This window comes from Temnothorax curvispinosus, unplaced genomic scaffold (assembly GCF_003070985.1).
Source record: "Temnothorax curvispinosus isolate PA1 unplaced genomic scaffold, ASM307098v1 QBEX01000632.1, whole genome shotgun sequence".
In the NCBI taxonomy this organism is placed as follows: domain Eukaryota; kingdom Metazoa; phylum Arthropoda; class Insecta; order Hymenoptera; family Formicidae; genus Temnothorax; species Temnothorax curvispinosus.
The window spans coordinates 494,262-519,986 of NW_020210412.1; the positions used below are offsets into that span (position 1 = coordinate 494,262).

At 38.0% G+C, this 25,725-nt stretch overlaps 2 protein-coding genes across 3 annotated transcripts in view; both read right to left on the reverse strand.

Annotated features, from left to right (window-relative positions):
- The window catches only part of LOC112456336 (homeotic protein antennapedia), a 148,774-nt gene extending 124,486 nt beyond the window's left edge, over positions 1-24,288 (reverse strand). For both annotated transcript variants that reach the window (XM_025018838.1, XM_025018829.1), the window contains exon 1: positions 24,196-24,288. The gene's annotated coding sequence lies outside the window, so the exon portion shown is untranslated. The remainder of the gene's footprint in view (positions 1-24,195) is intronic.
- LOC112456559 (homeobox protein abdominal-A homolog) lies at positions 24,288-24,599 on the reverse strand. The gene has a single exon (XM_025019186.1). The coding sequence runs from the start codon at positions 24,597-24,599 to the stop codon at positions 24,288-24,290; it is 312 nt and encodes a 103-aa protein (XP_024874954.1).
- Positions 24,600-25,725: the final 1,126 nt, after the last annotated feature.

Sequence of the window (25,725 nt, forward strand, 5' to 3'; positions counted from 1 at the left end):
TAATAAGTTATATAAATTAGGTCACAAAAAATGATGAAAATTTTATTATACAAGGTAACGTAAAAAACTTCAAAAATATATAAATTATCCTGCTTATGTTGCAATTAATTTTATCTCGCTATCGTATGTTACATTAATGATTAAACTCAAATTTACATAAAAAGTTGATAAGTTTTTGTACAAAAAAAAATTCTTCTCGCGCAATTTTGTCATAAAATCGCTGCAAGAGGTAACAATAACATGAGCTCAGTTATTGTTGCAGCAATGTGAAGATGCATTCAGAATAGCAAAGAAAAGAAAGGAAAGTAGACAAAGAAGAGTTAAAGTTAAAATCACGCGCGAGAGAGATGCATTTCGAGAGTGTATGAGAACGAGTCGTTAAGGGGCGGGAAAGATGGCGTAAGGGGGTATGAGGGGGTCGTGAGAGGTGGCGGCAGCAGGGGGAGGAGGTGGTACAGCGGAGGATGAAGGTGGTGGGGGTGTGCATTGCGGATTTATTCCCGCCAACACATTCATCATGGCGGATTTAGCTGAACCCGTAACGCATTGCCGTGGATATATATCTGCTTCCATCCCTACCCTAACTTCCTCCCTCCTCCGTCCTTCACCCCTCCACCACCTCATCACAATTCCGACCGAATCCTCGCCGGTATATCCTGTATTCTGACAAAACCTCTCTTTTTCAATGACTCCCTAACTCTTTCCGCAATACGTGAAGCGAAAGGATACTGGATCGTTTACGATGCTCCGAGTATTACGTTTCGCAATGGTATATTTTACGATTCGCGATATAATAACATAAATATATCTATCGCGCTAATTTAATGAATGGCTTATTAATTTCCATCTAAACATCGTGAGGTTAAAGAAAAACCTCTTATAAGAGTTTTGCATCTCGCAATGATAGATTTAGATGGGAAATTACGACAAAATGAGCTACATATATGCGCAGTTCTTTTCCTTCCTGTTGACCATTCGCGGCAGAAACAGACCGTAAATAGCTCTTTAATAAATCTTTGGTGTGCTATCAGCAGCTGATCGCAATGCATCATGGCGTAGCGTTGACAGACCCCTCTAACTACTCTTCACCCTTCGTCCTCGTGCTATCCTCTCTCTTCTGCTCCGCGTAGATACGATATTACGGGGATTGGTATAAATCTATGGCTCATCCATCTACATTTTATCCCCGGAGAACCAAGACACCCACGCAGAAACGCGCGTACAAGCGCACACATGAGCCGAAACGCGCACAAATACCGTCAAAATCTTCCTTCTTCTCCACTCCTCTCATATCCTAAGGGTCCCTATCCGCCCTTCTCCCTCGAGACGGTTCAAATCCGATCTCCAGCTCAACTCCACCTCCCCTGCCGGCTCCCTCGTTCCACCTGCTCTATCGAGATTCCAATAGCGGCCTTATCGAAGGCTTTGTACGATGAGGGATCGCAAGCTACCCGGGCACTTTCTGCGGCCCTCATGATACTTCACATTTATTATTATATTTCAGTTATTCGCAATCCATTCTTTATCAAGTCAAGACGTTATTAACAAAGATGCGAAAAAAAACTGTAGAAGACTCAGCGCTTCACAGAAGTGACAATTTCGTTCGTAAAAATTAAATGTGATATTGTTACAAATAACAAATCATTAATCTTTAATATTTTATTAATTTGTCATCATTTATTGACTTATAAATAATGCCAGACACATTCTATTTTAATTATTTTCTTTTCGTATGACTAATGCATGTTTGAGAAGAAAAATATACTTACTTTTACTATAATTCTCAACAGTATATAAATATATTAACTTTACAATCTACAAGTATTGATTAATTGAATTGCATTTTATTCAACTCCCGAAGCTCTCTCTCTCTCTCTCTGATGGTACTGCCAACGGGTGATGATTCATACATGATGAGAGTCCAGAATTCCTTGGCGCCATTCTGTAAATACGGAGGGCAGCGCGTTAGCTCAAAAAGGATTCCCTGTATATCATTTGTACACTGCAACTTTGTTTCTCTATTTACTCATCGCATTGAATCCAAATCACTACTATTCTACATTGGATGTTCAACAGAAACGTACTATTACTTGATAGAATACCACCCTATAAGAACGAGGAAAGATACGGGCACACAAAATTCAACTCCTAAAGAGCTGACAGTTGCAAAAGTTAAAAAACTAAACGCACGCATGGTGCAAGAAATGAAATCACGATGCACTAAGACTCGACCGCATGCTCGAATAATACTGGCGTTATTCTCAAAATATCGACAGTTAAAGAAGGTGGGAATGTGTTTTGAGATAGGAAAAACTTGCTTCGGCTTATTCCCCCCCGTTGGTTTAACAAAGTGCGATCGACGGCGGGATAACAGCTGCTTCGAGTGGCCCTTCCGGTGAGAACGGGGAGAAGCGGAACGATTCTCCCTTCTCACCCTAGCGCCTGTCTTTCTCCCTGTGCCAAATATGGCGGTTGTCTCTGGCGAAGATGGCTTTTGAATTTCGATTTAATTCACGTCGCAAAATGCGCACCGACTTTGAGAGATTTATCATGGAACTTTTTAATTCTATATATTTTATGTAAAATATCATCGCTAGTAATCATTCTTAACTACATTCTTATTTTATGCGCAAAATGTTTTACCGACGATTTATGTCGTGACAAAAAAATTGCCGTTTCTTACTGCACAAATAAGTTATTCGCCGACGCAAAGGACTTCTTACGAAGTCGAGTCACTTCGTTGCGCGGAAACGTGGCACTGGTACACCTCCAAACAGTACGACGTAGTTTCTTAACTTCTGCTTTCGTCATCAAACTTTCATGAGGTACCGAACGATACGTCGAGCAGGAAAAACTTGCCACGAAATTACCAAGGGCCCCGTGTCAGAACTCGCTTCGTATGCCACAGCGTGGTGGAGAGAGTGGAGTGGGAGGTAGAATGGAAACCGAGCAAGAGACGGCACAACGAAAGAGAAAGAAAGAAGAGGTGTATCCCGACCCAAATTCAAGGGACGAGAAAACTTGGCTCGTCAATCAGCAGCCGGAACGAAGAAAGTTCCGGTGCGAGGACAAACGCTTGTCCTCTCGCTGTGTATCTTTGATACCTTCTCCGCGAGTATACACGATGTTCGAAGCTTCGTTCTCTCTATTTGCGATAGTTTCAGACACAGTATACAATCTCGTACGTCTCTCATTACACCGCGTGCGACGAGAAAACGCTGAATCGTATCAGTCCGAAAGGCTGGAGATTAACGGCGAAACTTTGGTGGCTAAAACAATGATTAAGTGCTGCTAACCAAAATTCAATCCGGCATTAAATTTTCAATAAATTCGAGAAATACGATCTGGCGGGTCTTATAAATAATGAATTTAAAGTGGGTGACATTCATTCATGTAGATAGAAAAAATTGTTTAAACTAAGGAAAACTACGAAAGAAGATAAAACGTGCAATGCTTTTAATTGCTTACTTATTTCATTTATTCTTCCACGAGAGTCATCAATAGCATTAAGTACACGGATTACATAAAAGTAATTATAATCATAGTCAAAATAAGACTTTTTCGTAGACAGTATGATATAAATAAAGCAAAAGAATTCTCATTAAATATCGTTTTCGACGCATAATGTTTTATCATCCGTGCATTCAATTATAAAAAAGATTAATAAAAAATCCGCGAATGCCGAGGCGTTGCCAGTCAACGGGCGAATACGTCGCCATCTTCAAAGGGTTCTATGCCGGAATACACCAAGATTCGGCTAAATCATTTTTCATGACGGACGAGCGACTTCCACGAAGAGGCCGTAGCTCGCGTGTAGCCGCGACGGCGACGGTCGTCGTCCGTATCTCACCCTGGCCATCAGTATTTTCCAACTTGTCTCACGGATTCCCCCCCCCATGCCCCCCCCCCCCCCCCCCCTCACTGACGTAAGTAACAACATATATAAAAGTAAGTGACTCGACTCTCTCGCGGGGCGGTGATACAGGGTCCTCCTATCTGCGAAGTCTATCGGGCAGTAAACAGCGTGCGGCAGATAAGGCGGGAGATATATTATAGACTCCGTCCCGTCGCGTACGAGCGTATACAGAACGAGGCCGTGATAGCTGGCTGACTCTAGCCAAGCCCAAAGCCCGAGCGCTAGAACGCGGGAGGCGCGCGCTCTATATATTTCGCTTCTTTTTTCGCCCGGGCTTCGTTCTGGTAAAAACGCCGCCGGCGTCTGAATACTCGCGCGCGGAGGACGGAAGTCGGTTTGCAAGCCAAGCATGGGGCGGCGGCGCCGAGCAACCCCTTATTTTACTCCTTCCTAGTCGGTGGCCCAAGTAGCTGCCTCCCTCTTCCCACCCCTTTAGGATCGACTCGACTATCCCCCGCTCGTCGCCCGCACCCGGGCCCGGTTCGCCGTCCTCTACTTTAACTTCTTTCGCTTCTCGATCTTTTTCTTCTCTGGCCAATGCTCGAATGCTCGATGCTGCGATACATCACGTGCACGCTGTTGCCAGTTGACTTTCTATCTCTCCCACCCCACTTTCCTTCAGCAGACACGGAAATCTAACTCCAAACTCACCAAACGAACATTTCTCCTTTCTCTTTTGGCAAACTGCCATCTATTCGCAGATTGAAACTTCTTACTGTTAGGCTTCTACGATAAGAATTGAAAAAATTGCGATCTCTACAACTACTAACGGTGATTTATTCACGGATACTCGGATAAATGAAATTCGTTATACCGTGTACACACTTCGTGCGAAACTGTAACCCCGCTAAATATTGTTACGCGTGATTTTGTAATTCGGAGAATAGTCGTGCTTTTCGTCACAGTCGGCGCGGCAGTTGCACGAATAATTTTATATACAGGACACGTTGAGAAGGGAGGAAAGGGTTATGGTTTATTTCAACGTTATTTCAAAACGATGCCATGTTGGGGGCAAGTTATTATACCGCTGTCAGCCACCGCACTACCCTACGTTGATCTGCATAACCATCATGGTCTCTCCCCTATAAAGTATTCTGGTAGAAGACCAGCCCTTTGCCGTGACTCCAGACCACTCAATAGAGACGCGGCTATCAGCCAACCGCAAAAGCGATTACAAATTAACGTGACGTTTCTTCGCGCTTTAATATGAACTCCCGCCATGTCTCTCATCCCTCTTACGCACACCCTTTCTCGCTCCCCGGGGAGCGAATACAATTATCGTGCCTTTTGTCTCACAATTGCAGTTATTTCTTTGTTTCCTATCCGGAGGGTGAATGAATGCTATCTACTTTTATTCTTGCACTTTTACGTCGATTTTAAGCTAGTACAATGCTGCTTTATTTGCTATTTTATATTAATATGCCATTTTATAAGAGCTTAATGATACGATGAATTTTCCGAAAATGTTATATATTTTTTTCCGATAACAAAAGACAAATTCTATTAATAGTATAAGTCAAAATTATTAGCACATATTGATATAAAAATGACGTCCGAGAAATAAAATAAATATGTTTTCAATATATGAAAATATATTGCATATCTTATATTTAACAATAAAATAAATTATTACGATTTATTATGCCAAATCTCTGAAAGTATTTCAAATATGTGCAAACTAAACAAGCTTACAAGTACAGTTAATCAACCTTCTTGTTGAAGTTTAATTGTTCGCACAGAGCAGACTTGTTTCCTTCTCTCTCTCTCTCTCTCTCTCTCTCTCTCTCTCTCTCTCTCTTGTGAAGAAAGAAAAAAATATTTGTGGCGCGTAAAACAAGCCGACACAAAGTTATCTCCCACGTAGTCCTAGATTTACGAGATCCGCCGCTGATTTCAAAGCCATGTTAAAAATGGAACAACCTTGACAGCACGGTCTATTCCCCTCTAATTTTAACGGTCGATACAGTTTCCCGTTTTTTTTACCAAGGAAAAATTTTTAACGCGTGACGACCCGATCGTTGACATTGTCACACTTCCGCAAACATTTTTGGTCGACCAGTTCCGTTAAGTCACAGTTATAATTTCGACAAGTAAAATGTGCATTTCTCTGCAAATTTCAAGGCTTTTGTGGTGAAAAGTCTTATGAGAAAGATTATAGGTACAACTAAAATCTTTTAATTCGAAGGTCTTCTATTGTAAGCAATCTCGAGGTTACAAGCCATGTTACCTCATATACATATATACATACAAAATAATTTAACATAATTATATATAATTTGGAATAAAAGTTTCGTTAATATATATATATAATGCATTTAAAATGAAATAATTTTGTTATTAAAATATGTAGAAGTTCAAAATTTAATTTTTTATCGTCAATCGTCAATATCATCATTATTTAATCAGTAGTTACTTTTGGGTATATTTATAGTACTATGTTTTATGGTATATAAACTGTTTAATATGTATCTCTTACAATATGTAATGTATAATTTATTATAACATTTATAGTATGTAGATTTAAGAATATTTGAGATAAAAAGTTTTCATCTCTCTTAATTTAATTCTTTTCCACAGAGTCCGCGCTTCTAATTTTGTGCGTGAATCTATAAAAACATCGAGACGCGTCACTTCTAAGTATTACCCACCAAGATAAAATTGTCCCTCATATATTCAGCACTGGGCAGTGTTTCTCATGTAAATACTGAAAGAAACTGACATCACCGAGGAAATGCTTTGATCCTATCATCTAGATACTTAAGACGTCAAAGCTCCTTATTAAAATAATTGAAGATTCGTACATGCAACATCACCAGAAAATTTTATTTTGTACGTAGTTTGTATACTGAATGTTTTTGTGACAGAATTTTATGATGTCTAAAGATAAATGTTTATTTATAAATTCCGTCTGCCGTTAAGAAATAATTGAAAGCAGAGATTAATAAAATAAATTATAATTATAATTTATTATTTCCATATAATCATATAAATCGGGCACAATCATACAAGAACACGTATATAAAAATGGTGCGCTATTCCATGTTATGCAGATGACAACGGGAAATTAAATTAACAAGTAATTCATAAAGGATTAGGAACAGCCAATAGCAGGTGGACGTTGCCGTTATCTTGAACGGGGTTGTCCAACCAAGAAATAATACAAGTGCACTAGGCAGAAGAGACCAACCTACCCCTTACTATCCGCACACCCGTCGCCCGCAGATAAATCTTCCCGCCCTCTAATTGGCCTTCCCTCCATTTCCTCGGCCCATACCCTTGGTCGACCTGTTCCTTCTTCTCCTCTCCCTTACTTCCATACCTCCTTCTCTCTGTCTTCCCCTTCCCTCGCTTCGCCGTTCGTTTCATCTCGGTTTCACTTCCCTACCTTCCCGGGCACGGCTCCAGGGAACGTTCTCACCCTATGCGCCACCACCCTTCCCTCCCACCATTCATCTCTAAACCGGCGAATTATTAGAATTATTAGACATTATATTGGCCGCAAAATGTCCGTTAAACCGCCAGAACTCAATTGTAAATTAAGATTTCTGATAATGCCGTGAGATGTATGTGTTCCAAACTTAGCAGCTATTATTAAAGTTCTAGATTCATATATTAGTGGGATTTGTTCTCTGAATTTATCCGAAGAAGTATCAGATTGCCTTATGCATGTGTAATATAGCATATATAAGTGTAAATGTAATAAAATATAATGAAATTTTGATCCGACTGACACGCATATATTGCAATTATACAATAAATTGAGATACATCTAAATATATTTTATTTAATATATGTATAGAATATATTCGTCAGGAATCTGATAAGAAAACTCGATACCAAATCTCACTATAATGAATTATCTTGGCTAGCGTAGTCGAATCTTAACGAACATTCCTGAAACGCATGAAAGTATAATTTGTGCTCAAATCGAAAATGATTCAACACTCGTGGAAATAACAGATACTAACCGAGAGTTACGAGCGCATCGTTACGAATACGTGTAATATTGCAGCAAGAGCAACATCAGCGAGGCTTTTGCATTTCTCTTTCTCTATCCTACTCAACCGTTCTCCATCTCTCTTTCGGCCAACCAACCACCTCACAGTTCGTTTCCGTGTTGTTACATAATACACGCTGCGGCGCGGTTACGTGGATGAGGGATGAGGTGCTGCGTTGCCTAATAACCTCCCCTTTGCACAACACCCCCTCAAACCCGACTGAATCCTCCTCCAACCCCCTTGTTATACCAAGCGCACAGGATACGATGGTATTTGCGAGCGGTGCATGCAACTACGGGCAAACCACCCTGCAAAAGCACGACGATATAGAAACACCGCTAGAACATCACTGACGAGAGAGAGAGAGAGAGGGGGGGGAGGAGAAGGAAGAAGAGGAGGAAACGGAGGGGAAGAAGGAGGAAGAGGAGAGAAGGGAGGAAGTATCTGAGGGCACCAGGTTACGGAGAGAGAAGCGTGAAGTAATTATATGAGGGCGGAGCACGCTAGGCTCATCTACACCTAACACATTCATATCAGTCGGCCCGAGCCAAGGAGCTGCTGAAACGTGAAGCTCGTACATCAGGATTTCGTTGCTGGAATAGTAGACTCCTCGAGGAGTACGGCAGAATGAGTTTTCACAGTGAAACCTATTGCTGATTTCTTATGGAATAAAAAGATAAGAATTTTTCACACGTGGCACGCGCAAGCTCATCTTTTAATATATTATAAAAAAATATATGTATTCGATAACAAAAATAAATGTATTATAAAGTTCAGAGAAATAAAAATTATGAAAAAAGACTTAAGAGAAAGAATATAAATTTTTAAACTGAGGACAAAAAATATATCTAAGTCGCGTCATTTGAAAGCCGCTTCGCTGAATCTTTTGAGCAAAATTTCGTATAATATCTATCTACCACCGACGAAAAATCATTGCACGAGATAGGAGAGAAGTGGAAAGATTAAAGAAGCAAAAGAAAGATGGCGCAGAAGGAGGAGAATAGTGTTATACATTTAAGTGGATACACCTATATAGAGGGACTTACTGGGATTCAATTACCGCAACGTCTGCAAAGCACGCTATTCCCACACCCTTAAAAGACTACCCCTCGCGTTGTGCGCGTCCCTACCTTTCCATCTCCTCAAGAACGAACAGGTGCTCTTGTGCCTGCTGTAAATTGTTCCCCCTGTAATCCAAAGTAAAGCGGTCGTTTTATCCGTGCCATGGCGAGATGGATGCCTCGCTACGTCTTTTCACGTAATAGATTGCAGCTACGCAGCTAATGCCTCCGTTTTGATAAAAATTATGTTTTTGCCGGCTAAAGAATGCGCTTTTAATTAATATGTTAATCAATGTTAACGGTCAATATTTAAGAACACAATTTATTTTACACAATAGTATTAAAAATGGTGCATACAACTAAATAAAAACATGAAAAAGTCAATACGTAATATGTACATAAATTGTTAATTAACAATATGCAATACAGTTTTAAAACTAATAACCCAGAAAAATGCGTATAAAACAAGTTGTAACATAATTTCCAGATTATTTCCATTTTTCTTGGATAAATTTCGATATATATATTTTTTTTTATTAAATAGCATTGATTTTCAAGAAATGTGATTTTATTTCTCGGGTTTTCAGATAATGACATTTGCACGGTATGAAAGCACGTGTGTAATAGGATCTCTAAACGTGATTTTCGAAGAATGGCAGGATCAGTTTCATCTTTAGATTAAGGAACCGAGGATCACGAAGTTATAACTAAAAGGATCAGAGAATAGGAAGTGTTGCGTGAGGCCAATAGCAAACTTACGCCTAGATCGGTTATGTACCTTCGTTCGGTTCGAACGTAGGTACATAATTCATCGGGCGTGCACCATTGTCGGGAGCTTCATTAATACAAATGGCGTCTGCTGAATTCTGCCCCCAACCACTCCCCGCTACGTGTACGGTAGTAACGAGAGCTTCCGTCTGTACATGTGGATATGCGACTGTGTATGCTCGTGCGTGTTGGCGCACGTATATAGGAATAGCGAACGATAGCGGCATCCACCATGTTATTCTGAACGTGTGTGCCACCCCTGGAGACGCCGAGACGCGCGGGACATATTTTTGCAGTCCTTGTCGACTTTCATGAGGGAGTCTTTCCGCAATAACATATTAATATCTCGGAGCGTCGCGAGACTTATGGCTGTCCGTGGAAAGCTCAACTCCGGATCAACGCGGCGCCCGTTAAGGCGGTTCCATCCTGTACCGCGATGACGTCGCCTAACGAGTGTTTTAAGTGCCGTAAAGCAAACGCCGCACGTTCTCCACTCTCTACATCGTGATATCGTTAAGGAATTGTTAATGAAACGCGGACGAAAATGTCACTCGTGTTGAAGTAAGATTTTCATTGATGATAAATAACGGGATTAACGGATCATACGTCTTTAAATCGATTAGAAAACAACTATATTGTTGTTATAAAGATCGACCGTGCTCGCGCGTACGTAATTTAATAATCGCATAATTCCTAAAATTTGATTCGTATCGCGAAGAGTGACAAATGACGGAATCAAGGAAAACGGATTTGGTACAGGATGAATTGCTACGGCCAGGGCCGCAGACAATGAAGCGTAAGACGTGTAATTAAGTTTACATCGCATTTATTTTTTTAGCAATCGTATAATCAATGTAATATTACAATATCGTTCAAAACGGCAACCGTCCCGAAACACGCCGGAATATAATCTTAGTCATAGGCAGCTAGTTCGGCCCTGGTCGCTGTCGGATTACATATAATCAGGATTCAGATTTGTAGACAGTTAGTATTCTAATATATTACAAAAAAAAAGAAGAATTTGCCACGCGGAACATTTACACAAATAACTACCACTACGCATAGGTAACGCCTACCCCTAACAGGACTATGTGCCTAATTGATAACGTATAGCACAGCAGAGCAATGAAATATTTGTTCCGAGAGATCCACAAAATAAATAACTATTAACATTACATACCTCTTAGAAATACTGCATTTACGTATTATTCTCGCATCCTCTTAGCGGCTATTCGTATACATTCATTAACTAGAATAGAGTTACTGTATAGGATAGCGCCACAGATCTCTTTAGAGAGCAGGCGTCTAGGTACTAGATAGAATACATACATTACAATATTCGCATTTGTAATCTATCCTTTCGTTTTGCTTTTCTCAGACCGATGTTGATTGAAAAAAAAAAAAAGAAACGTTCTCTCCTTCTCCCTCTCGGTAGAAGATTCTTTCCAAATTTATTTCAAAAGAGATATCCATCTCGAGACCGCGCACTCTTGACCGCTTTAGCAGGTACTTAAGCAGACGCACATTATAAACGTTTCTATACAATATTAACAAAATTATCGAATATCGATATATATATATGTATATATATATTTTGTACCAATCGAAAAAAGTACGTTTCCATCATTAGTCTCACTTTGCCGGTATACGTTTTTCAAATAATAATTCTAATTAATAACGAAATGAAATAAAACAGTCTTTCTATAACAGATGAGCGAAAATTACCATTAGCAAAGCGAAAGTGGTAACAATATAAACGCACTCTCTCATTGCTTCGCAGATAATAAAAAAAATAACAAAAACATAACATCAACAGATAAAATTACTTTTTCTCTCTATCGTTTCCTCTCTCATTCTTTCTTTCTCTCTCTCTTTCATGCGAGGCTGTATCGAGTGCGCATTTTCGAGAGAAAATATATTAAACAAAGGAAAATGAGGAGAAAATCGTGCTAATAGCAGTTTTGTACATTATGAGTTATGAAAAAGAGTCGTGTCTCTGCTAAGCTTGTCACGAACTAATCGTTAACATCGACTCAATCTCGCCCATCGAGAGAGTTAAATGGTTTTTTTTTACGTCCTATATTTTAACCCTATGAATAGTTGCAGCCCTTTCGTTACGTATTTCAGTTCCCAAGTTGCGTACAACTTATCGCAATGCATATCGGAGAATGTGACTCTGTTTTCGGTCGATTTTTCGCAAACGACACCCCGAATCCGCGGACGTTGGCTGATTGGCCACCCTCGATAATTCAACCCCCTATCTACATGCTACTGCACCAAAGCAGAAACTACAGGTAGAGAGACCAGAAAGGGGAACGACTACAACAGAGCTAGGCTTATATGGATGATACTGTGTGTACTTGGATACTGATTGGTCTGGGAGCATATCGGTCAAAGTGAGCTACGGGAGGTAGCCATGGTGGGGAAGGTTCGTCACTCACCGGGTGCAGCATCCGATTCGCCGCAACCGATAAATTGACGATCGACAGATACGCACATCGACCATCTATTTGGCATTGCAGAGACAGCGGGTGCAGCCTGCCACTCACCTGAAGCATAAACAGAAACGACGGAGTGTTAACTTATTTCACATGTTGTACACATGTTACTATATTTAGAACGCATTAAATTTTTAACAATGAGCAGCAAACATAATTTTGCGATAACAAAGTGCAAAAGAAACTATCTCAATAAGAAATCATAATTAAATTAATTATTAATAAGATATTAAGAATATATCATTAAATTATGTATAAATCGTTATTGATTGTTTCATTGTCATAATGATCGGATTGAAACGATGCAAAATATTAAAACTTTTTAGAGCCATGAAAGTTTTTTTTTTAGAGAACGAGACTGTCGTGTAAAACCAACTGTTTGAGAGTTTGACTTGGGACGTTTATATATACAACGTGCTAGGGATGCGATGGGTCGGACCGCGAATGCTGGTTCAGCAGCTTCTTTTGTAATAGAATGAATGCACATGGTGCCTTGGCCGGTCACATGCACGTTGAGCCAGAGTTTTGGTAGTATTGGTATCTCGGGATATCAATAGTTCACGTTAAGAGCGAAAGGGTTAGTCTAGATCTCGTGGGGAATGAGGGATAACAGAACTTTACGTCACTAATTTCGTTTCATTTTCTTGCGTTCACACGATCAATATTGTGCTAGATAAGAAACAGTTAAGATAACAAATAAATTGTAATAATTCTATACATTCAGGGATATTCTACTTGATTATTAGAACGTAAATAAAATAAAAGTTTTAATGAGTACAGAATTTTTAAATGTGTATTACAAAAGTTATCTTCGTGACAATACAATAAATCTTTTTTCTGAATTTTATTCCTTATCATTATAAGAATCAATATTAATATAATATATCACTGTGACTTTGGACAACGAACAGTTCTCTAGAATGCTCTTCAAACTCGCGCAACCCTTGTTACTTGGAAATTGTTTACACGCGCTTGTATCTCGTTTGAGCTGCCGTTTGCTGTTCGGCCTAGAATTACTTCGCCTTCCCAGGAGTACGCGACGCTCTGAAACTGAGTCTGGCGTACATACCTAAGCGTCCTTCCTGCGCGCATTTATCAGGATTTCCGAAGGAGAAACTAGAGTTTTTAAGCCGCCATAAATTCTCATACTTAAAACTCGCAAAAACCAGAAACACGATTCTCGATATGGCTCTGCAAAACAACGTCGGGCGTTCAGCGTAATTCGCCGAGGCACTTTCTCTATCGAGAAGTAAAAATAACGTCGAAATTATAATTTTGTGAAAATCGCGCACACGATAAATTCACACATCGGCATAGAACGTACATAGAAGTGAATTTAATCTTATTTTTTTTCTGTTTGAATAAATCTTAACCAGTTCTTTTCTTCCACGCAATATCGGTGCGATCTATTTAATCAGATTGCAGGAAGCATTCGAGAAATGAGCCGCAAAAGATTAAAAGAATTGCAGCTGGCTTTATACATGTATACGAACATGCGCACGCGCGTGTTTTTGTGCAGATGCGTGTCTGGAAGAGAGAAAGACAAAAGGGGCGAGAAGGGGTGCGGGGAGGGGAGTGGAATTGAGCACGGAGCAGTTATTATCTATCGCTCTCGTTACCACAGGTTGCTCGTAAACCGGCCGCATCAAGGGGATGGGGTGAAGTGGGATGGAGTGTAGAAGCATAGGTAGATAGGTAGGATACCAGTACTCATATCGTCGTCGTCATCGTCCCGTACTCGCATAGCACCAGGGGTGAACCCCCACTCCGGGCCATACTCATTGGTTACCCCTGCAGAATATCACGCCGAGTGCGAACGGACGGCTGTGTCTGGGGGGCTGTTCGAAAATCTCGACTTGCCATTCTCTACGCTTGGCCGATCGTGAATGGAAATCAGGGCTGATACCTCGCCTCTTTGTGCTGTTAACTTTTAATTATATGTAGGAACTGCCTGTATTATTCTTTGATGCAATTTTCATCCCTTGATAATAAAACGAATAAATATAAGCATCTACATATGAAGTGACAATTAATGTTGTAAATATATTACTTTTTAATGCATATATTTTCAAGTTTGTTCAAAGTTAATGTTATCAAAAATATTTAAAAATATGTAGTTACATTAGAATGATTAGAAACAGAATTTATATTATACTGTTTGAAACTTTTTTTTTTACCAAAATTGCTGGTACTTTATAATCTAGATAATAGACATGATGTAGATGATATTCTTTTATTACTATTATTATTATTGTTATTACTAATAGTTATTATTCATTATTATTACTTAATAGTTTTCTTAATAGTAAATTTTATTGTTCCACGTACAAATTCGTTCAATTACTGTGGTAAATAAGATATTAGTGTAACAAGAAATAGTGAATTTCCATCCATCTTGTATTTGTCAGGTATACAGCCCCCAAAAAGATATATTAATTCGCGCGCCATGTATAGAAACCATAGCGGTACAAAATATGCGATTTCTCAAGGGCGGAACAGGTACACCTATGGATGCATACATCGTCGAAGCTGTGGCTGACGGGCCGGTGGACGGACTCGGAGAGGGGCTTGAATTGAGATCGAGTCCGAGTTTTTTGCCAGGACGGCGTTGAACGAACGCGAGTGCGCGAAACCCCCGCGGAGCAACAGTGCGCTCGTCCCGCGACAGGGGGCAGCACTACCATCGCCCTATACCGATATTGTGTAGCGTGTAGTTGCTACGAGCAGCCGCTGCACCAGGAACTCATAAATCTCCCGGGATATAGATGGCTCTAGTGTCGCGTGAGGTTGCAAGCTACCCCATGCAGGGTGCCGTGAAACGCCCTCCCGTCCCTATCCTATCCCTTCACCCGGCCCACTTCATCGTTCCTCTCGCTCTCTCGTCGTCGCCCATCCATTCCATGACCGAATTACTGGAATCCCACCTTCCGGTCCAAAGGTGGACTTTTCGAAACGAACGATCCTCGTTCTTCAATACTAATCAAAATGCATGGATATTTCGAGCAGTACTCCGGCCTCAGCGCGCTTAAAGATTCATTAATACTAAATAAAACAATAGCACCTTCACCGGATAAAATAGAATCTTTAAATGATGAGTTTTATCGGGAAATGAATAAGCTAGAAGCGTCGGCGCGTAAACTAGTATTGTCTTCAAACACTATTGATTTTAAAATATCTATTTATTTTCGTAAATCGATAGTCTACTAAAATATAAACATGCTATGTTGTCAACGAGTATACGGCCATTAAATTTGTGTCATGTAATAAAGATAAAAATAATAAAGTAACGATAAAAACAACTGCACAATGCAATTTTCTAAAAACGCAAAAACAGGCTCCTTTTGTGCATATCTTTGTTCTTTGCTCATAAAACGGATTTTATTCATCAGATTTACTGTATTTATTGTAAAAATAAAATATAGAAAATTAAAAAAAAAATTTGATGATGAGTAGAGTAGAGAAGAAATGAATAATTTGGTTTTAAATCTCTTTCTTATACTTCTGCTGTGTTTACACCGCAGATGTTCATTATAAATTTTTGAAGAGAAATATTATTGTATCTTTTCACACCAATGAGATAATATATAAAAGTAAAAAACATCGTTCGTCGCATGACATGCTCGTCTTAATTATGGATACAAGTAATTTGTTGAAAACCGTATTACTTGCAAGATCAGAAATATTAACGAATAATGGCATTTTAAAATATACGAAAGCTAAAAGTATGTTTTTAAAATAATAAGGAAGAATTATGTGTTGATATGACATCAATGCAGGAACAAAATAAGTATATGGAGTAGCTTGGAGGAATAAGAGGAAGATGAAAGTAAGAAAAAAAAACAGAACGGAAGATTCAGGGACCAAACAGCCAGCTAGCTAGCCAGCCAGCCAGCCAGTTAATCAGAGAAAGAAGAGAAGGCGACACCGATGATGAATCACTCGTTACAAATGAGTGGGAGCGAAAGAGAAAGAGGGTAAAGAAAGAGCAATAAGAAAATACCTATGTAAAAAATGCACCACGTCGGAACATGCTAGAGCGAGTGGCTAACTGACTTATCTACACATCAGAATCTCCGACTCGTTTTCCCGACCTCGCGAGAACAGAACTTTGAACATTTTAGACATTATAACTATAACGAAATTCAGCGGCGTCGCTCACACTAAACAGTTAAATGTATAGTTGAACATAAAAATATTTGTAACCGATATCTGAAGGAAATGTTCGAAAACCTATAAATCAATAAACGAATAAGAATATATGTAGCACGACAATCACTTTAGGAATTCAGATATCGTTAACGACAAGTTATCTGAGTTAAATTACAGGATAACAGGATTGTTGATAATTTTTTAATTTACCGAATGTTGGCAATGGCGATCGGCGTGCAGCCAGTTAAATCATTGGAAACAATGCGTTACGAAAGGATAACGGCCGAGAAAAGATGTAACCAATCGCCAACGAGAAAACTGAATTCTTCCCGTGGGCATGTCGGACAAATCCGAAGGGTCGACTTGCCGTCGCCGAGGAAATTGGGTTCGTCTTACGGACCTACAGGAGTGCGCAAGTAAAAGAAGTTCCAGTATCATCAAAGAATGTCTCGACGCCGCGCGTTTATACGCGCACACCGATAGGGCTTATACAGAAGTTGCGTTCGCTTGGTCATGGGTAATGGTTTTACGAGCGTCAAGGGTGATATAAAGAAAATGAAAAACACACCGGCGCTGTTGCCAGCATGCACGGCGTATAACTAACTACGTTGCTGCTATGTCCCCTCCTTTCCGCATCTACTTCTTAAGTTTGTGTACAGCGAGGGCAAAACCCGCCGCTTCGAAATACCTTCCGCTTCGCAACTTCACTTCCAATGTAAAGCAATGACAATTAATCATGCACTTCCGATATCATCAAATCATCATGAATATCATATCATGATTATATACTGCCCATATTTCAGTTATTCAATACTTATAGCAAATATTTTCGAATAAAATAGTATTTCCTTAAAATCTCCTCTAATCTTCCTCGTTAATTTGATTTATGTTGTTTAACTTTGCTACAACGTTCTGTAAGTTAAATAAAAAATTATGGTGCACTCAGTCTTTTCTCAATTTGCAAGTTATACAATCCATTATGTGTTCTGTAAAGTAACTAAATATATCCTTTCATGAATTTTTTTGGCGTTACTGAGCTAGTGCCAACTCGCTTATATTCATCATAATATTGAAATAAGCTCTCAAAAGTTTGCGTGGCAGTTCATTAAATTTGGCTCATGTTGGCTCGGGTATCCGTAGATTTTATATAAAGAAAGGGGAAGGTTTTATGAAAGTTGAGTGGAGGGTATGATGATGGTATGGGGTGAAAGATGCCAGCTAATTGTGATACACTCTGCGGGAAGTCGCGACGGTGAGCGAGATGATTGTTCGACTATATAAACTTTGGAAGAAGCGGAAGTGTGCGCGGAGAGCGCACAACGGAGCTCTCTCTTTCTCTTTCTTTCCACTTTTTTCTAATACTTTTTTTCTAATATTATTATTGTATCATTTTTTCTATTTGTGGTCAAAATTTTGTTCATCACGCTCTTGCGTAATATATAACTTACGTCGTTTCGAGAAATATTTTCGGTCTCTTTGCAAGTAATATATACCGTGCGGTGATCGTTTATATGATTATAAGAAAATATATGCAAGAAGATTACCCTATAATGCAAATTAAAAGTATTTCCATCATAGAGCCATAAAGCATATAAACGGAAGGACGATAAATTGAGCGGACGATATTTATCACACATATAAGCATGGTCAAGGAATGTATTCATCTCGCTCCACTTTTATTTTAATCTGATCTCGAGCGGCATGCATAAATAAGCTATCTACACATCGGAAATATCCGCGTAAATAGAGGGATAAAATTAATTAATATAGATAGTTTACAACGTAGATACTAGTACGTTGGCACTTAAAAATTATATATAATTATCTGTTGTTGAATCAAACACGCGTTCTTTCACACAATCTCGATTTTAAATGAAAAATAATTTACTCACTTCTCCTGTGTAGCAAATGCAGCACGCAATAGTACATTGGCGTGTGCAATCATATTTTAATTATAATAAAAGCTACTTGATCACTTAATATACTTAATATACTTAATATACTTTTATCATAAACATGAAAACAAATTTTTTTTTTAATTTAATATAACGAGGTAGGATATAACAAGATGAGACAATATTTAATATAATATATTCTTTCTTATTTTATTTATCATAATAATATTATTAATAATATTATTCTTCAAATTCAATACACTAGACATTTAAAATTAATCATTTTATAATCATTGAATGTTAAAGCACATGACATTTTTTTTAAACATACTCGATTATAAAAATGATAAAAAGGAAACTGTGTAAAATAATCTGGCAATGTTGCAGCGATTTTCGTGTCACGACTGGGATATAGCTATAAGTCGCGTTTTTGTTAAGTATAACCAACCAGGGGCAAAGTAAACATATGCTACATGTGGCATTAAGTAGGTTCTTGAAAAAAGAAGAAATAAAATTATGCGGACTTTAGGTTTTGTATCGAGAATTTCTGGTGGTCGATGCACAATGTTGCCCACGGTCTGTTTCAGCCATACTTCATTAAATAAAAGACAGAAAATACAAAAAGAAAAAAAAGAGAAACCGAAAGAAAAAAACGGTACCAATTCTTTGTCTGTTTTTTACCTCGCGTGATTCTTCTTTATATTTCAGAATTTTGAAACGCAGGGATTCTCCGAGTATTTATATTGCGGTTTCTTTTATATTGTTGCGTAAATGTGATGCAATGGTACCGAAAGCTACAGCACTGCTCACTTTTTTATGGTAAAATCAAGCGAGAATAAATTTTGTAAAATTCTTATTTCATCGATAAGTACCGAAAATGTATATGCAATTATGAGACAATTGCAAAATGCCTCGATAATCTTTATTTAGTCATAATTTGATTGATTGAGAAGAACATCGATGACAATAATGTACCTATTTGTTAAAGTGTTATTTTTATATTGGCAATTATATACATCAATTAAAATTACATCTCGCGTAAAACGTTAAAAAATACTTGTTCTTAACTGAATATTACTTTTAAAAAAGAAATAAAAACTTACTTAAGATTTATCAAAACTAGAATACTCTACGCCATTTATTCTCATATATACATATATTTTATACATATATTTTTACTAACATGTATAAAATTTAATCTTCACATTTATTTGATATCACGCATCAAGAGATAACTAAAAGCAATCACGATAACCTGTCATTTGGGAGTTGTCGAAACATGATTCCCGCGCAGATTTATTCTCGCAGTACGAAGCAAGCCAAGCGAGAGAATCACGAGAATCGTGGAAAGAAGACAATAATGAATTCGATTCAACACAGCATTTTTAAAAATGGATGAATTAATTGCACAATAATAAATAATTAATAATCTAAAATGCAACACACTATAAAAAATGATTGATACAGATAGTCATCATTATCAAAGTTTTCATAAATAATCTTCCCTTCTAAATCAATTTTACAAATCATTCATGTTTCCGTCTTTCTGTTAACCTAATATCTATATGGATATCCTACATGATTCTGATTGAATAAAAACTTTACAAGAATTGAAAGAGAGAATATCAGCTAATAATAGTCATAAATATTATGATAGAACTAGTAAAAAGAATTACTATACCTTAACGTAACAATAGAAGTTATGAAACTATAATAAAGCATAATCTAAAATTATAAAATACACAAAGAAATTACTCAAAGAAATATTAGCGCATTCTGAAAGTACGACAGTGCAAATTACTTATCGTATATTTTCACAGTAAATATTATAATTGGTAATAAAGTTCTAATTACATAATTGTAAATTACTATAATTTTATCATAATAAAAAGGTATGTATGATTTTGAAAAATATGCTGATGGAAAGCATTATACTTTGTAAATATTTGTAGAATTAAAGTGTTGCTTTCATCTCAACGAGTAGAGAAACATGTTCAAATCTTTCGATGAAATCAAAAAACAGTGCCACGTGCAATTGGTATCTCGGAATTTTTCTAGGACGACCGTGTGCAAGGTAGGTCAGGGTCTGATTGCAGGAAGGAAGCAGTTAGGCCCGGTTAAAGTCGTTAAGCCAAGTTTACGAGGTGTTACCGGGAGCGTAACCTGTAAATCTCAAAGGCATTCGAGAGAGAGAGAGAGAGAGAGAAAACGCGTGCCAGTGGCCGCCCTTGGAAAGACCGCGGAAGGGGTAATGGATATAACCGGGATGTAAGAAGCGAGGTAAGACTACTTGAGCGCTATAAACGCTTTTATGGATCGTAACGTCTTCTTTTACAGCCAATAAAGATCCCTGACCTACCCGTTTGGCGAGCGGGTAAGTAAACGCGCGCGCGACGAAGCGACAGTGATCGCGCGCATCGATCTGTCGAAATCACGCTTTACTACGCAATAAAATCACGCGGCGTCATGCTTTATTTTCTCTTCATGGGACTGCGAATCGCGGGTTTATTGGATTATTGATCGATAGCTCCGAGAATGCATTCGCGGGGAAAATGTGAATAGCCCTGCCGACTCAGCACGGCGCGCGTTTTATACGACACCAATACTTACCAGCGTGCCGCGCACACGGGCGCGTCGCGCCGGATTCGATTCACCACGCCGAGAAACAGGAAAGCCGTGAGTTACTATATAACCACGTCGATAAAAACAAACCATAAAGCGCATTACGGGCGATCATCGAACTACCGCTCAATATATCCTGCTTGGTGGGTAGAGGCAAACTCTAAATTACGTTACGTACCGACAGAGTAGTCGGTAAGAGAGGCAAAGCGTTATCGACCGAATAACGCCGATTCGTGCTGCCACCTGTCACGAGACTGGTTAAGTACATGTAAAGTAAGCACCTCGCGGAGTATTACATGGAATGATTCAAATTTTGAATGTTATTTTCCGTATTTAGCATATTTTATGTATATTTGTTGACAATTAACATAGTCAATGTATAGTTAAATAATTTTGTGTCACAAAATAACAATAAATTTTTATAATAAATGCTAAACTAATGCCAAAAAATAGATATCCACGCCTTCGCCACGCCCACGTGAACAGAAGGACGAAGCAGCCATAACTTAACTCAGAAACATTTGAAATGGATAGATGGCATTGCTGCTGGCTTTGCCAAAATTATTCAATGGGGCTTTCATATATTATATGTAGAAAAGTATATACATAATATAAAGAAAAATAAGAATTAAAGATTTAAAGAGCATCTCTAATGTTCATTAATTTAAGAAATAAATAGTTAATTAACATAAATTGATCTAGATTAATCATAATTATAGCCAGAAATGATCTTGATTACATAAATAACGTGTTTATTTCTATTTAGAACATGCTTGCCATCTGCAGTATGGCGCGTATATTATATATGTATACATATGTTATATTATTTATATTATAGAATTATCTTTTATTTGAAACGTTTAATTAGATTATTTTCGTGCAATAGATTTTTTCTTATGTAATGTAATAAGCACATATGTAAAGAGAGATAAAGATATTATAATATTTATTATTATAATATCATTATATTATTAGAAAATATTATCTATGTATATTTTCTAATATACGAATGTTATAATAAAAGCATTCACAAACATTTCTAACTTGACAGAACAAATGAATCAATCATTCGATATCGCGCCGCGACTGTCCCATACATTGACCATTAAAACTCTATTCTAAATTGCTTTTTCATGTCGACTGTCAAAATTTATCTTCATATATATCTAGAGCAACTTACAAAAATAAATCTGTTTCATCTTTTTTTGAATAAAATATTCTGCGATTTACTTTTACGAAGTTCTTCACGTAATGGCAAACATGTTTCTTTATCTGCATTTGCTTTATGTATTAAATGTATATTAATCATAAAGAAAAGAAAATTAAAAAGAATATAAAACATACGATAAACAATTCACAGAATGTACGAAAAATATATGAAAATAAAAGAAATAATAAAATATCAGAAACACACAAATAAGTTACAAATAAATTAATTTTTAAATCTAAATTTCCGTTACAAGCAGATTTTTATGTTTCTATGATTGTGGCATAAATCGATAACGATTCTGCTTCAAGAGTACGATTACTCCGATATGGCCGATTAAATAAGCACGATTAAATAAATATTACTGGCGAAGAGTTATTTAATCGCGATTCAAGTGGCGTACAATTACGGCGCAATCCACGGAGTTAATCGGGGAATCGCTTCGCTGGCGTAATATTACGTGCAATCGGGACAAAATTTATGCCCGAACTTCTTCGTCGCCTGAAGATACCAAAAAAGAGATATTAAGCGCTCCAGTAGGTTCCGAAGAATGAGGAGTTTCGATCGTAGTTCTCTGCCTGGCGTATTTCTTTTCTGCCGCAGACGTTTTTAAATATTTTGAGAACGTATATGTAATAAATTAGTTTGTGATTTTTTATGGCAGTATTTCTGCAATATTTTATTTTTATTTTTTACGTATATTATATTTAAAAATTTTAGTTAAAAGTTCTGCCCTTTTAATAATTACTTAATACTACATGATTTAACTTTCAAAAAATAAAAGATATTTAAGCATAATCGATAAAAAATATTTGCGTTTGTAGGAAAGAAAATATGCGCGCGTAACATAATTGACAATCAGAATTACGTTTAAGCTAAAGTTAGTGTGAGTACTTCTAGGGCCTGTTTTTTATAGCTCAAATAGAAGTCTTCCTGCAGCGACAAAGATTCACTTGTCAGTGAAAGTGTGAAAAAAAACGGGAACCTTTTTTTATAGTTTGTATAGACTGTCTCAACCGAACAATTTAAGGGGTCATTTATTTTCCGAGAATGGATAGTTCGCTTTCGAAGAAAAATACAAATTATATAGCGATTTTTTTATGATAGTGTAGCGAAACTAGTATTGTCCTTGGTATTTTTTTACCTAACTGCGCTTTCTACTTTCTTTTTTTTTGTGTCATCTGCTTGCTTCAGGCACTCTATCACTTCTAAGCGATTTTCTTCTTTTTGAATTTACGTGCTTTGACAATTTTCGATTCTGCGACTAGGAAATCCACGATACGAAACGTCGTAATTTTACCTCATATCAGGATCATTTAGAGTAGCGGAAGCAAGAACAGCGCGATAAAACTGATAAGTTTTTTATTCGGTACTCGCAGAAACGACAAGATAAACTTGATACGATATTTCAAGTTTGCACTCGTCGCTCCCTTGGGATGCACGTTCAGCGCAAGTTAAATACACGCGAATACAACATAACTTAGAAAATTATGAAGGCACGCTTGTACGCGGTTTATCCTCATTAAGCCCGCCGAGTAAACTTAATTTTAAAGCCACTGCTGCTAAAAGCTCGAATCTCATTTTTAACGCTGCTTTTAACGTTTATGCGACTATCACTTTTTTAGTGCATAACACATGATCCTAACTGTTGCATCAAGCGTATACGTCCACTTTGTTAATTCACAAAGAGTGTTGAATTGCAATTTTATATAATTTTCGACAATATTCTAATATTGTCGAAAAACATACATGTACAAGTATATCTCATAAAACAGTGAAGATAAATGTTATAATAATATTATTAATACAGATATAGTTACTCGAATATTTTATGTGTGTTTTTCTAATTTTCTAATAGCGAACAATTTTGTGGAGATAAAGATATCATTTTTTATTGATATCATTACTGGGTATATAAAACATAAAGAAACATAATATAAATGTAGTATAGGTATATATGTACTAAAACTTTTAGAGATTTATACACTTTTCTTCAATCAAAAGATCATGTTATGGATTAATTAACGCCTGCCTCAAAAGAAAGTTGCAGTAAAGACAATTATCAGACAAATGACACTTACCTTTAATACAGCTGTGTACATTGCGGTGCTAGTAGAGGGTGGTGTGGATTAGCGGTGGGGTGGTCAGGGGGGCTCCGATGCAGGGCGTACCCCTAGTTGCCCCCCTCAGGTCCCCCACCGCCCCCTTGCTGCTGATGCGCAGCCGCCGCCGCTGCCGCTGCCGCTGCCGCCTTTTGCGCCTGCGCTTGCTTCTCCTGCTCATTTAGCTCCTTGATCGCCTGAATCTCCTTCTTCAACTTCATTCGCCGATTCTGGAACCAGATCTTGATTTGCCTTTCCGTCAGGCAGAGCGCGTGTGCCATCTCGATCCGCCTCCGCCTGGTGAGATAGTGGTTCGTGTGGAATTCCTTCTCCAGCTCCAGAGTTTGGTAGCGCGTGTAGGTCTGTCGGCCGCGCCTGCGCATTCCGTTCGCCCCTGCAAACAACGAAACCAGAGTTGTGGCGGGCTCTTTCGTTTTTTTTCTTTTTCATGCTACATCTACTCGATTCCCGTAAGAATTACAAATAAAATAGCGCTTGAGAAGATATTTTTCAGAAAATGTTAATTGACTCTTCTCAATATACCGCGCGCGCGCGCGAATTGCATTTCAGACAAGATGGCACGTTGAAAAATATTTCATTATTTCGCTAATAATAACATGTGAACCATATCTCCGCATAAACGTCGTCAAAGTACTTGAAGTTCAAGTTTAAAATTAATAAGAGAAATGTATATTGGCGAGATGGGACTTGAGTTTGTATAAGATTTCATCGACTCGTCATCCCATTTCTGCTGCTTATCTTGTTGTAAAACAAGTTATGTTATCTTTACGAGCTGCCACTTAAAATACTTATTAAAAGAGCATTCTAACGAATCTCTGATATCCCATAGCGCTTGGGATTGCGAATATCAGACGCGGCGATATAAACGAGGCTCGTGCCGATAAAGAAAATGTGTAAACGACTTAAAATAAAGCGTGGCACGAGTCGTTCCGAGAGAAAGTAAGGGAGTATACGACAGCGAATAGGTACTGTTGAACAGTCACTTGGGTACAGTAGCGGAGTAAGCCCCGACGGTGGGGGCGCAAGCTCACCTTATCGGCCATTACTGCCTCGTAAAAACCCTCCCGTTTCACCTCTGCCACCGGTATCCAACCTAAACCAACCTCTCTTCTCGGCCGTAAGCAGACTCCTTTTACTCTATTTTTGCTCGCATACGGTGCGTGCCCAAGTGCATAAATATCCATAATATAACGACTTTCGCTCTATCGGCTTATCCTTCCGCGTTCGACTTGGATCGGTCCACTCGAAAAGTATAATTGATCAATGGTAATTGATCAAGAATAAAAAATGCAAATATATTATTTTTATAGTCTTCCACATAATTTCTTTCCACATAATATCTCCTGATATAACTACTAGCAGAATAAATGCTTACTAAAAACCTCAAATGCATGTTAATAAAGATATTAAACATGACAAAAACTTAAAAGTTTATAAGTAGACTCATATAGTGTTATAGAACCTAAAAAGAGTTGTAACATAGGATTG

Coding starts and splice junctions, on each gene's coding strand:
- LOC112456559 (XM_025019186.1), bottom strand. CDS start 24,599: ATGCGCAGGCGCGGCCGACAGACCTACACGCGCTACCAAACTCTGGAG.